Raw genomic sequence first — 13,392 nt, 5'->3', positions numbered from 1 at the left:
TTTTTTTTTAACCAAACCGAACTAAAGCGGGGGGACGTCGTCCGGAGGTGGCAGTGCCACATTGGGGTGTTGCCCCCTAAGCAACTCGACGGACCAAAGTGACCGAGATGCTCTTTACTAGTAACTATAATACTCGTGTTTCCATGCGGATTGGTTTATATGAACTACCTTGATCTGAGCTATGACTTGAATTACGACTCGTTATTTGTGCTGGACCTCGGTGCGTGTAACATCTTTCTAACGGTTGGTTAAATGAAAAAGTCAATCATGTTTAGCACCAATGGTGCAGACAGTACGTCCTCCACCAATTTGTGTTCACAAAAAAACAGGGGCATTTGATCAAAAACCACAGTATAAGATTAGCCCATACTTTTCCGATTTGCGTCTGGGTTGATCCAATTAAACGCTTGAAACGTGGGCATTCCGTACATACCCTTTTTTTACCGCATGTTATATAAATATTATTCGCATTAGGTTCGGCCCCATAAGACTCTCCTGTCAGCTATCCCCATAATTTTCGACCGCCACGCTCGCGCAATTGTAGCTACGGCATCCAAAGCATGCACTAGAGTAGCTTATATGCCAAGACACGCCGTTCCACCCTACTGCAGTTTTAAAGGGCCATTATACAAGGAGAACGGCCTCATGCAGCAAAGGTGCTGGCTGCAAGTGTATTGTCGGTAAATATGCACTCATCGGCAGAACTCTACAAGGCCGATGACTTAGATGATAGTGTATCTAACCAGTGCAATGCAAAATCTAGCCACAGAGGGCACGATCGCGATGTTTTTGACGAAATGACCCGTGACCTGCTGCCGGTTTAGTACGGCAAAATGGCTAGACGATTTGACCATCATTCTGAAATATCCTAGTTTTTGTGAACGCAGGAGATAATGGGCAGTTCCTGAAAACTCAAACCCCATTTTGGTCGAACTAAAGCATGCATAAAAACGATGGCAGCTGCGCTTTCATACTATTTTGCCTCAAGGAAGGAATTCTAGTAGGGGTGGTTGCCACCCCCGACATAATGGTACGACGTACTATGCTGCAAACACACGCAACGTGGTGAATATTTCTTGAATTGATTATGAAGGCCATCACCTCAAGCTTGCTGGAGATTTCAAGCTCTTAAGGACGGCGGTAAACACCCCCAAATTCCGCTCACGCAGCTAACCCCCTCCAGGTTACATCAGGCACCACTCACGGAGGAGACCCAGGAGCACGGGAGCTCTTATTCTAGTGGCCACGTTACGACGTTGAAGGGCAGCAAGAAGCACGATAGCTGTAGCGCCCATTGTGGATGTTGGCGTATGTCGTAGATTTTCAAATGAGCAAACTGTGTTTTCAGGATGCATAGCATTTGGTACGACCAATATCACAGCCTCGTTTTGGCCGTCATTTGATACGATCAAATTGAGTTTTCAGGAATGACCCAATGCTTACAGACATGCGCCTGTAATCGTTTCGATAGAACGTGCCATAAACCCGTAAACAGCAACCCCATAAACACATACTCCGAGTAGAAAAAGTCTTACCTATATCTTACCGTAGGCAAAAAAATATAACGCAGATGCGTTACAGTGTCCACCATTCTATTGCTCTCTCGTTCGCCGATTTCAATGATATAAGTTATCTCTTTCCCCTTCAGCGTCGTGGGACCTCAATCGCCGTTTCTGGTTTCCAGCACACATGTAGTAAGGAACGTCTTCCCTAAGACAAGGTGTTGTGGAATTGAAAAGTGAATGATCAGATCTCTTCAAGCTGGCTCTTCCAACAGAAGTAGCGCTATCATTGATTACATGGCATGTACACTAGGTACATTGTAGCGACGCTTGCCACAATCTACTACATCTTCATTTATTAAACAGGTTCATAAACAAGGCTTTAATGGGACTGGATATATTTATAATACTAGTAGCGAATTTTCGGGTTGGAAATTCCAAGCATGACGTTTACAATCGCGTTGTGGCTGCTGTGCGCGGAAGAAAGGAAGATTACTTAAGTGCAAGTTCTACGTGGAGCCTTCCTTGTAAGATTGTTTAGGAACATCAGCAGTGTGTTTTCATCGAAACCTTGTGCAATTTGCCGTACGTGCAGATTACGTACGCTATCTACCAGCACGTGATGATCTTGAGCTGGATATAAGTACAAAGACCGTGTGCTTTTTCTGGGATATACTCCACAACCTGACCACTTTTGTTATCTTACTACATGCAAGATAAGAATAACTAGTGTAGTATAGGTATGGATGGATACGTACAGATGGCGCACAGTGCAGTGGCGAACAGAGCCTAAGATAATCTTAGGCTCTGTTCACTGCGCCATTTGTACATTTGTACAAATCTATCACTTCTACCACTTCTCCTCGTTAACCGCTATATCCTTTTAAAATTTGTGGTATCCTCTTCATCTCTTACCCTTACCGTTACTGTCAACCTCTATTGCCTTTATAATATATGGCAAGACCCCTAGATGGTTAGGAAGACGATACTGTAGAGATCACCCATTTGCAGTGGAAGCTGCACAATGTACAAAGATGTTTTCAACTGACTCTCACGAACATAGCATGTACGTACATGTATACCGTCGCGATTCCCCGTCCGCACATTTCACATTTTCATTGTTCCTCCACAGAAGCTTCGTTATACTGTTATTTGAGTCCTGCCATCCTGAAATTGAATATGCGCTTCCGTTTTGCGCTGCTCATCATACAAGTCATTACCTTTGTAATGTGTGGTGCCTTGTCGGCGGAGACGAGTTCAAGTGCATTAACACTCCCGAAACTAGTGCATCCCGAAGGCGTACCATCGAATTCGTTGCTGGATAGTGACAACCAGAAACGGCGATTGAGGTCTCACGACGCTGAAGGGGAAGAGAGACAACTTAAATCATTGAAATCGGCAGGCGAGAGAGTAATAGAATGGTTGAGGAAGAACAAAGGGTTGGAGGACGTGAAGGATTCGATGATGGTCTCAAGTGTAATGGACAAACTTGATCCAAGAGTACGGACATACAAGAAGTTCGGAAACGCACTACTGAAGCGGGATGAGCCAAAAGACCTGTACAAGAAGTGGAATCAGTCCAAGCTGGACAAGTTTCTTGGGTGCCTACAGCCACCCTGCGTAGCGCCCTAGCTCAAGGACACTTTGGGAAAGACGCAATAGAATAAGGTGGGTTCGTTTCGATTTATTTCTTATATTACAGTCTTCTACTCTCTCCAAAAAAAAATATCAAGTGAAGTACTACAGTACTATATATATATATTTTTTTCTGGGATAGCAGTAATTATATTCAATTGTATCCGGGGAATAATACTCCACATTTGATGCCTTTACCATCTTCAGGCTGTCGTTTCCAATGTACCCTTCTTTGAGCGGGTACATTGCAATACACAACTGTAGCCCTCTTTCAATATTTTAGCAAATCATTGCGCTTAACCGCAGTTGGAAACAATAATAAATCAATGAATTGACTTGAGAAAACGTAAGAGGCATTCTGCGACGGTATGGTGATGTGATGTGATTGGTTGAAAAAACTTAATCAAAAGCTTAATCATGTATTGCCAAGATTCAAATACTGTTTACTTGTTTGGGTGCTTCTACTACGTCGTCGCGAGCAGAGTGAACACCATCGCTTGTGCGTCATGGCCGTTTTCGTGATTTGGAAGTTGGTTGGTGGTCTCTTTCCTGATCTTGGCAATTTTGTCGGACGAGTCTGAGTACTGTTGACAACTTCAGCTATCCTGTTCTACGCTTTCGTTTGCTCGGCTTTAGTCGAAGTACCTCATATCCTATGTTAAACAACTTGATAGCGTGGGGTTCATCGACGACTGTAGGCATTGAAGAGCCCAAGCGTGCTTTAATTCCTTTCATGATGTGCCTCATCATGATTGACCACTCAGATAGTGTTGCTTTCTTCTGAGGTGTATCTAAATCGTCAGACGGTATCTCTCTGTAACCAGTTTGTTAACTACACTCGCAGAGTTTGGTTCGTCCAGTGCTGATAAACGTCCAAGATCCGGATGGCCGTCGGTCGACAACTCTGTCTCCCGCGCCGGTGTGAGCCCGACTGGCTGTACCACCTATTTTATTTACGTTCAAACTAACAATCAATACCAAACTACTTACGACTGCTTCCTCGGTGTACGGTTGCTGCCTTCGTCCGTCCAAGTTTTCGGCGTCGCCCGCCTGAATGCAGGTGCTCGACCTTTCCGTTGACAGCGCCCCACACTCAGCCAGACTCGGGGCGTTCCCCTGTCCGTCCACTCGTCGCCCGTTCTCAGCCGCTGCACACTTTGGTCACCGCCGTTCGCAGTTCCTCGTAGTCGTCCAGCAATGCCGTCGCACCACCGGAGACCAGTTCATTCGTCTATCGTTCGTCAACTTTCGCTCGATGTGCGGAAGCCCAGTTCTCGTTCGTCGTCGTCAATAGATTTCGAAGTCGCCGTGGCGTCCGTCGCCTCGCCAGCAGATTTCAAAGTCTCCTTAAGGTCCGGCGCCTTGCCAGCAAATTCCGAAGTTCCCTTAGCGTCCGTCGCCTCGCCCGCAAATTTCGAAGTGATCTTGGCGATCTCGCCGCCTCACTCACCAGTCGCTTGGATCTTTTTGTCGGCCGCTCTTGACCGTTCGTTCCGTGCGATCTTTCGTGTGCGACTCTTCGCCGTCGAGCCACCAGTCGTTGCGGTTCCTCATTTCTCCGTCGTTCCTGTCCGTTGATCTCTCGTCAGCCGTCTGGCAAAGTGGCGCGACCGTCACCCTGTTACACGACTTCCTCAATATCCGGGTCTTCCACGACCCGGCCACTTCGATGCAGCTTCTCGTATTCGTTTCGATCAATCCAACAGGCTTTCTCCCTACCGTCCATCGTCGCCCATCGACCTCCTTGGGTTGCTCGTGTTCATCCAGAACTTAGAGGTCGCCGCTCGTGCTCCAGTATGTACTGTCCAGCTTTGTTTGTCGTCTTCGTCTCAGGAGTTCCACCAGTGCAAAGCTCTTATCGTTCTCGTCGTTCGTTGCAATTCGTTGTCGTTTTCGAGTCGTCTTTGACGTTCCTCCATTATTGTCTGTCATTGTTGCAAGTACAAGCGCTCTTGTCGTCTCGTCATCGACTGCCCGTGTGCTGAAATCTTCATGTTCGAGTTGTTCGTTGATGTCGTGAACCGCACGTTGTAGTAGAGATGTTGTCGAGTGATGGATCACCATGAATGACGAATGAGCTATTATTAGCTCTGGTTGGCCGCTCTTATCTTCTCGTTTTAGCACGTAGTTTTCATATCCAGCGGATTCGATCAGTTTCATCGGACCCATCCATTCGTGAATGAATTTGGTTGCCTTTGGTCATCTTGGCGGGTTGTAGACCCAAACGCGATCATCTGGTTCAAGCGTTCGTCGTTGTTTGACTTTGCAATCGTAGTAGTAGGCTTGACGCTCTTGTTTCTTCTGTCTTGCACGCTCTGTACATTCACGCCCTGGTTTCATCGCTGCCATCAATCGGCGATGGTAATCCATTAAATCACCAGCTTCGGTAAGCTCTGTTCCTCGCAATAGTTCATTCGGAGGTCTCAGTCTCCGACCCATCATCAATTCGTTGTGGCACAAAGCCACTGTCGAGTGTTGAGCGGAGATGTACGCGAACACCGCGCATTGCACCCAATCACACCAGTCGTTTTGACGTTCGTCTGCCATGAATGTTGAAACGCAGTGTTTCCACGTTCTGTGGAAGAGCTCCACCAGTCCCATCAGCTGCGGTCGATAAGGGACCAGATTCGTTTGCTTCGCTTGTAGCAATGCGACTAACTGCTCTATTACTCGTCCCGTCATTTCTGGCGCACCATCCGTCAATAGTTCACGGAAGGCTCCGCACTTCAGCACCACGTCCTCCAACAAGAAGGTTGCTTCTCGTTCAGCTGTGTGCTGTACGACACTCCGTGCAACTGCATATCGTTTTACATATTCAAGGGCCTCGATGACGTAACGTTCACCTCCATCAGCATTTGGAAAGGGTCCAGACACGTCTAGCGCCCATCGGTCTCCAACGTCATCTCCTCGCAGGCTCCGTAGTGGCGGTATCACCTCTCGAGGTCGTGCTTTTCGGCTTCCGCATTCTTGGCCACCAGTACATTTGCGCGATCCGTCCGTAAGTATGGGGTCCGCGTAGATGTCTGCCCAAATCGATCCGTGTATCTCCTTGAATATAATCGACCAGAAGGGCGGTGGTAAAACTACTCGTCGTCCTCGTGTAGTTTCAATCACATCTAACCCAATTATACGTTGCACTTTCATTCCTTTGTAGCCACCAGACTCCACCATTGCTTGCACGAGTCAACTTCGCTGCTGTGCGGTCACAATCTCTTGGTCCGTGAGCTGCAGCGTTAGTTCCTCCGTTTGTACTATGTCGTCGTCAAACTTATCCAGTGCAACCGTTGTCGAAATCATCATGTTACCTGGGCGTTGCGTCGTCGTGTCTCTGGTGTCCCATTCGTCTTGGTCTTCACCTTCGTGTTGTTCAGCTGGACGCCGGTCGACGTTCTTCTTACTGTCTTGTCGGTGACTGTGCACCCGGTTAGCGTCGGACCTGTAGTCGAGCTGGTGGTTGTTCTCGTGCTAATCGTCGTAGATTCAGATGCATTCTCAGTGGGTTTCACGTCTCCCGCCTGCTTGTCGTCCATCACCACGCTCACTAGCAGTTTTACCCATGTTACGTGTCGCTCTAGGTTCTCGTGGTGCCGCATTGTCGCCTCGCTCGTCGTTCATAGTTTCGTCGGCGTCGCTGCCGTTGTAGTTTCGGTTCGTCGTGACACCATGGTCTGGATGCGAAAACTCTAGAGCCGCCGTTCGTCGTTCGTCTGCTTCACGGGCTTTTCCGCTCGGGTTGATGCTCGCGTGTTCGGTCGTTACTGTGCAGCCATTCGTGGCGTTCGGGATCTTCGCCTCGTTTTCCTCATCAGTGGAGCTTCGGGAAACGCCGGTGTGACCGCCACGGTTGGAGTGTGCACCGTCACGGTTGGCATCACCGTGTTGTACGCTTCGTTGGTGTGATCGGACTTTATCATCGTGTCAGGAGTAACGCCGTCGTTACGTTCATCCAGCTTTTGGTCGTTCGCGGTCGCGGCCACGCCTTCACGCTCGCCGCCGTCCGTATCATCATTCGTCTGGGTCGAGACCACGCCTTCACGCTCGCTGCCGCCCGGATCATCATTCTTCTAGGTCGGGGTCACGCCCTCACGCTCACTACCCGTCGGAATTACGCGTGTTGACCGGGGCCACGTCCTCCCGCTCGCCACTAGATCCGTTGTGATCGTGATGCGAGTCCTGCGATTCCGGCGGCAGTACCGTCGCCGTCGTTATCACCGGAACTTCACCGTTCATCGTCGTGTCATCATCGGCGCCATTCAACGTCGTCATGTGCGCCGCCGCCGAAGTCGCTGTTGCTGCTTTGGCCGTTCCCGCCGCTGCTTCCTCGCGTTCTTTGCCAACCGCGTCTGTACCTGCATGGGCACTGACTGTGAGCTTGACTTGGGTTCATCGTCGTGCTTCGCTGTCTTTGTCGTATTCATTGCTCCCCTAGCGAACACGTTTACCGCCGTTCGCCCGTACGTCGCCACCGTCCGTTACATTGGTACCATCCTCGTCGTACATGGCGCCGTCGTTACCATCCTCCTTGCCTCCAATTCGGCGTCTTGTATGACGACGTCCGTGGGTAGCTCGTCGTCTTCTGTTTTCGACTCCGTTTCCGAACGTGTGACTCGTAATTCTCGTGCGCCATTTGTTATCGCCAATACCGTCGCCGTAATCGCTGTAGGTGCTCGGGAGAGCGTGTCAGCGACGACGTTAGTTGCTCCTGGACGGTATAAAATCTCAAATTCGTATTTTTGTAAGGTTAACGACAACCTATGTAGTCTTCCAGCCAAATTAGGAGGGTCATCAGCCATTTCAGTGCTGCGTGATCCGTGACAACATCGAATCTCCTACCGTACAAGTAGGGTCTGAATAGCTTAACGGAGCATACGACCGATAGGCACTCTAGTTTGGTAATTGAGTAGTTGCTCTCCGCACTGTTGTTCACCTTACTTGCGCATGTGATCGGCTGCCAGCCTCGCCCTTGCATCAAACAGGCACCAAGCCCTACCTTACGTGCATCTGTTACTAATCGGAAACGCAACGTGAAGTCCGGGTAGACGAGCAAGGGCTTCGTCGTCAACATTGCCTTCATGCGCTCAAATGCAAACTGCTGCTCTTCAGCCCATTCCCATTGACAGTCTTTCTTCAGTAGCCGCGTCATGGGTGCCATTATGGAGCCGAAGGCTTCTATGAATTTGCGATATACCAAATGCACAAAGCGTTTTACTTCCACGGGATCACGTCGGCGTGAAAACCCTTCTACCACCGAAATCAAGCGTTCTACAGGTCGTACACCGTCGCTAGTCAGTTCATGACCAAGGTATTCTATCGTACGAGTAGCAAATAGACACTTCTTCAATTTGAGCGTCGAACCGGCCGAAGATAGTCGTTGAAGTACCGTAGCTAGTTGTACAATGTGGCGTTCAATTCCACCTCGCGTAAAGATCACTGTCATTTAGGTTAACTAAACAAGTCGTCCATGTTAGTCCACGCAAGATGCCATTCATCATTCGCTGAAAAGTCGACGGAGTGTTCAATAACCCAAACGGCATGCGTTTAAACCGATATAATCCGTGCTTTGTGGTGAAACCTGTTTTATCACGATCTTCGTGAGCTACCCCGATCTGCCAATAGCCTGAACGTAGGTCAAGTGTTGTGAACAGTTGGGCACCACGTATAGCTTCTAGGGTTTCATCAATACGGGGCAACGGATATACATCACGCTTCGTCACCTTGTCCAGAGCTCGGTATTCAATATAAATTCTTATTTCACCATCTTTCTTGCGTACGAGTACGACAGGAAACCTCCAAGCGCCATCTCATTCTTCTATGACGCCTGCTTGCAGCATCTTAGCGACGTTATCTTCAATAACAGTGTCCTCGGTTTGAGCCTGACGTCTCCTTTTCAGCATTATCGGTGCGGTATCGCCGGTGTTAATGTGGTACTGTATGTCTAGCGAAGTCATCGGTGGACAATATCCGGTGATGGTAGACACTATCCTATAGGCCCTGAGTAATTTGAGTACTAACGCACGTGTCATAGCGTTTTCTTCTCTAATTCGCACTTCATGTCCATTGTTCAGGGGCGTCTTAGTATCTGTGAGGTTCTCGAGATACTCATCGACTCTGTCGGGCTCCAGTTCTCCATTCAATTCCAACATCTGCATATCCTTCGTAAACGGCACCCACACTCCCAACTCCTTTTTGCTGGGAAGCTTTGAGCGGTCGCCTCTGATGTTAGTTGCCGGGATGAGTGCTTTGCCGCCAACGACCTTCGTCACGGTGGTCGCTAGCATGACAGCCCCACTCTACGTGTTGGTACGAAAATAGCCGTCTCTCCATCAGGAGCAGCAACCATGATCGTCACTGGTGTCACCGCGTTTCGCGTCAGCTTGGCACACCGAGCCAGTCTGACCACAGCAACCTTCGTCTCTTCGTTCTTTTTATCCTCCGTCCGGAACGGAACAACCACTAACCGCTCCTTCTCATAATAGCGAATTTCGTTCTTGTCAAAATCCATGTTTGCTTTGTGTTCCTTCGTGAAGTCGACTCTCAATAAGAACTCACTTGTACAGCCCTCGATAATTCATACCGTGATTCGCACCACCTGCCCGTACACGTTGCGCATATCGAATGCCCAAACTCCGACTACATCGAGAAGGAAGCCCCCGCACCTTCTACTTAGTCCACTGGGACTGGTCCCCGCACTCGCTCTCCACGTTCCATCCAGTCTGTCCCCGCTACAGAATATCTGGCACAACTATCCCACTTGATATCGTACTTCTCGCCGTCCAACTCCATGACTGCCGTCGGTAAACCGTCGTCAGCCTGCACACAGGAGCCCCTGGCCACGTTCACTGCGGCCATTCCATGTCGTTGTACCAAACTAACTCGTGCACTTTGCGAGTTTCATTGGTCCTGATTTTGCGTCTCCGTCCATCGTCGTTGTTTTCGTTCTTCCAGTTCAATTCACGCTTCATCAGTTTGTCGTTCTCTCCGAACTCGCTTTTCATATTCTAGCCCGACCACCGCACGAACCACTACATCGTCGTTCACCGGCATAACCGTCGCGCGTCTCACAGCACATTCCACGCGCTGCCGCTTGGCGTCACGTTTCGCCTGCTTCCTGGCTAGCCTACAGCCACATGAGCACGATCTGGCACTGGATGGTTGTCCAGCTTCATGGTGCACCCCGTAGTCATCTTAGTCTCCTTTACATCCTCACTTGATGCCGTCACCGTCGCCCGCGTGGTTCATGAAGGCGTGGTCATCACTGGGACCGTCGTGGTCAGTGGCATGAATTCCGTTGCCGTTTTCACAACCGGCGCTATTGTCAGCAACGTGTTGGCTACTGTTTCTAGTGCCTTGTTATTCTTCTCCATCTTCTTCATGCCCCCTTCCTCAGTCACTGGCACGCCTCCATATTCAGACGTCCGTGCGCCGCCTTCCTCAGACATCAACACATCATCTTCCTCAAACGTTAGCACGCCGCCTTCCTCAGCTGCATGTAGTCGTTCTCGTCGTTCTCCATCTCGGCCGTCGGCACCTGGATAACGCAGAGCTTTCATCGCCGGTCTCACGGTCTCCACGTACCTCTTCGCCCTCCAATCATCACGGGTTGTCATCTCCGCATCAATGGCCGCCTTCATCATCATCACGTCACTACTGGTAGCCCCGTGCTACACGCACTCGCCGTTCACGTCGCTGTGCGGATCCGTGCATGTCTCTGCCAACTCTCTCGCGACAGCGGCGTCCATCGGACTCCCCGCCGTTGTCTTCACACGCGTGCCGCCCACCACCAACAGCTCTTGGAGCGTCTCTGCCGGCGTTGCACGGTACCTGTCGTCACCGTCACTTGTCACCATCGCGTCGGTGGTATTCGTCGCCGTCTCTCGGGGATCTTGCGGCGGCGCCGGATGCAGTCTTCCCCCGACTTCGCCCGACTGTCGTTTACCGAGCCTTGCGTTCTGCGAGATAAGCCTCGTTCCGGGACTTCGCTGCGGGGTCAGTGCAGTCCCTAGCGAAGTGACCAGATTCCCACACGCAAAACACTTTTCCTCACATTGCCGCCTGCCGCCGGGCCGTTCCGAGTTAGGCGGCTTGGACCCTAGTGGCTTGTCGGGTGCCTTCGTCTGTCGTACACGTGCGTTTCGATTCTTCTTCTGTGGTGGCGACGATGGAACTTTTGATTCCTCGTTGCTGCTCGCGTCTTCATCTGCCTTTACCATCAGAGCTTTTACCTTCTTGTCCGGTCTGGCGGAGTACCGCGTATTCATTGCCCGCTGGTCTTGAGCTGCCGTCCTTCGCTGTCGACCACGACTCTTCTTATTCAATCGCCAGTACATTCGGTTCCATGTTCTCCCCCCTGGCGCCACCCATACGTTGGTGTTCTTATCAAAGATGCCTTGTGGGTTCGTGAAGTACACACGGCTCTCTCCTTCCATGTCCTCATCGTCCTAGTCATCAGCCCGTATACTGCCGATACCAGAAATCGCTTGCATCGCGCCCTTCGTACCGTCCATTCATACCGCCGTCTGTGCTGCATTCATGACCCACGCTTGGTTGTTGTTGATCATGCCGAGGGCTACGTTGTAGCTCGAGTCATCTATCTTCATCGCCTTGTCGACAGCTTCAACCAGTGTGGTTGGCGCCGGTTCCAACTTGACCAGCTGCCGGGTAGTTTTGTCTAGTCCACGATAAAACAGGCCCAACAGGGTTTCCTCTTATACTCGGTTCTGACCAGCTGTATCACGGAGTCCTGCTGCTAAGTCAGCGAACGTTTCTCCAGGCATCATGGTCCGCTGCATCACTCTGCATTCCGCCTGAGCGAGATCTAGTCGTTCTCCATACCGCCGGAGAAGAGCGTCCTTCAACTTCGCCCCCGTTTGTCGTCTTCGCTGAGTTCCGTATGGCACTGAACCCACAACTTAACCGCATTGTCTTGTAGTTTATTACCAACCACGTAATAAAGCTCCTTTTCGCTCCAACCACCTCGGCCAGATATCCGTGCACCTTGGACAGCTAAATCCATCTTCGCTATCCACGTTTCAATCCGTATTCCACCCACCTGCGGCTTGAAAGGCTGCAAATCAAGCTCTTTAACGTTCTTCTTCATCCGGTGGCGGTGTCGTCGCCGGTCACACAAGTCTCGTCGTCCACGTTTTCGTTGTTGGCGTCGTCGTCTTCGGTGGTCATCGTCACTGGAGCTGTCACTGTCGTCGCTGCGTCTACTGTAGTCACTATCGTCACTACTAACTCCACCACCATCATCGCCATCACCAGGTCCCGGAGGTACTGTGCGTCTGGCACGTGCTGCTGTTCGCGGTTTGGCCACTGTTGCCGCGGTCAGATTCGCCGTGTTGATGGTTGTCAGCAATGCAACCAACTGTAGTTCCAAGTCCGTAACTACGTTCTGCGTTGGTACGTCCACTGCCAAATTGGTTAACGTCGGCGTCACTGCCTCAGTTGCCTGTCTTCCCGATAAAGTTATCGCGCTTCTACAGCCCCGGTTCTTCGGTTAACGCTGGTCGTGACTCCAGCTTCAGCCGTCTCCGGGCTCCTCGTCGTAGTCGACATGGGTAGCGTTGACTGGGGTGCCACCGGCGCCATTGGTTGCCGTTCTTGCGTTGGAGCCTGAGCCGGTTCAACGTCGTTCATTCTCGTCTCCAGACGATTCACTGTCGTCATAATGCGCTGTAGCGCGCTGAGTAACGTTGCCGTCGTGCCCGTCGTCACGGTCGCTTGCTGCGTTGATGCATGTGCCGCCGGCTGGTCCGACGTTCCAGCTGAGGCTTGGCTGCGAGCCCTTGACGCCATCGATCCTGCTGCTATGAGAAGCGTGGGTTGGGTAATTGTCGGGGTCATCACCGAAGTCGTTATCGTCGTTGCTGCCGACGTTGTCTGCGTTCCCGCGGTAGTTTCCACACGCGTCGCTGACAGTTCGTCGTCGTTCATTTCTTGTTTTACCGGACTCTCCGATGCCGGTGCCATCATCTTCTCCACCAGGGATACATTCTCTGTCGCGGGCAAATTCGTCACGGGCGTTTTTGTCGTTTTTTTCGTCCTTGCTGTCTCCGCGGGCTCTTTCGCCTCGGGCTGCTCAGCCAATGCTCTTGTAACGGAGATCGAGCGCTGCACATTTTTTGTTCGAGCCATTGTCGTTGAGGTTTATTGTCGATCTTCACAAATGGTCCATGTATCACCACCATGTAACGAGTTTGCTCTCTCCACTGGCAGAGTTTGGTTCGTCCAGTGCTGATAAACGTCCAAGATC

At 50.7% G+C, this 13,392-nt stretch overlaps 6 protein-coding genes across 6 annotated transcripts; all 6 read right to left on the bottom strand.

Moving 5' to 3' along the window:
• Window positions 1–1,184: 1,184 nt before the first annotated feature.
• On the bottom strand, window positions 1,185–1,295 carry PPTG_23328 (hypothetical protein; the record flags this gene model as incomplete). Its single annotated transcript, XM_008909876.1, has 1 exon — window positions 1,185–1,295. One exon carries the CDS (start codon window positions 1,293–1,295, stop codon window positions 1,185–1,187), a length of 111 nt encoding a protein of 36 aa, XP_008908124.1.
• A 3,083-nt stretch (window positions 1,296–4,378) lies between these two features.
• Window positions 4,379–4,863, bottom strand: PPTG_23327 (hypothetical protein; the record flags this gene model as incomplete). Its single annotated transcript, XM_008909875.1, has 3 exons — window positions 4,379–4,537; window positions 4,623–4,704; window positions 4,763–4,863. 3 exons carry the CDS (start codon window positions 4,861–4,863, stop codon window positions 4,379–4,381), a joined length of 342 nt encoding a protein of 113 aa, XP_008908123.1.
• A 44-nt stretch (window positions 4,864–4,907) lies between these two features.
• Window positions 4,908–5,201, bottom strand: PPTG_23326 (hypothetical protein; the record flags this gene model as incomplete). The annotated part of the gene is made up of 1 exon (XM_008909874.1): window positions 4,908–5,201. One exon carries the CDS (start codon window positions 5,199–5,201, stop codon window positions 4,908–4,910), a length of 294 nt encoding a protein of 97 aa, XP_008908122.1.
• A 1,232-nt stretch (window positions 5,202–6,433) lies between these two features.
• On the bottom strand, window positions 6,434–6,730 carry PPTG_23325 (hypothetical protein; the record flags this gene model as incomplete). Its single annotated transcript, XM_008909873.1, has 1 exon — window positions 6,434–6,730. The coding sequence occupies one exon, from the start codon at window positions 6,728–6,730 to the stop codon at window positions 6,434–6,436; it is 297 nt and encodes a 98-aa protein (XP_008908121.1).
• A 3,070-nt stretch (window positions 6,731–9,800) lies between these two features.
• PPTG_23324 (hypothetical protein) lies at window positions 9,801–9,986 on the bottom strand (the record flags this gene model as incomplete). The annotated part of the gene is made up of 1 exon (XM_008909872.1): window positions 9,801–9,986. One exon carries the CDS (start codon window positions 9,984–9,986, stop codon window positions 9,801–9,803), a length of 186 nt encoding a protein of 61 aa, XP_008908120.1.
• A 386-nt stretch (window positions 9,987–10,372) lies between these two features.
• Window positions 10,373–13,274, bottom strand: PPTG_23323 (hypothetical protein; the record flags this gene model as incomplete). The annotated part of the gene is made up of 6 exons (XM_008909871.1): window positions 10,373–10,721; window positions 10,809–11,575; window positions 11,648–11,805; window positions 11,872–12,016; window positions 12,079–12,588; window positions 12,654–13,274. 6 exons carry the CDS (start codon window positions 13,272–13,274, stop codon window positions 10,373–10,375), a joined length of 2,550 nt encoding a protein of 849 aa, XP_008908119.1.
• Between the last annotated feature and the right edge of the window lie 118 nt (window positions 13,275–13,392).

Source organism: Phytophthora parasitica, assembly GCF_000247585.1.
Source record: "Phytophthora parasitica INRA-310 unplaced genomic scaffold supercont2.35, whole genome shotgun sequence".
In the NCBI taxonomy this organism is placed as follows: Eukaryota; Oomycota; class Peronosporomycetes; order Peronosporales; family Peronosporaceae; genus Phytophthora; species Phytophthora nicotianae.
This window is presented reverse-complemented; position numbering and strand designations above follow the sequence as displayed.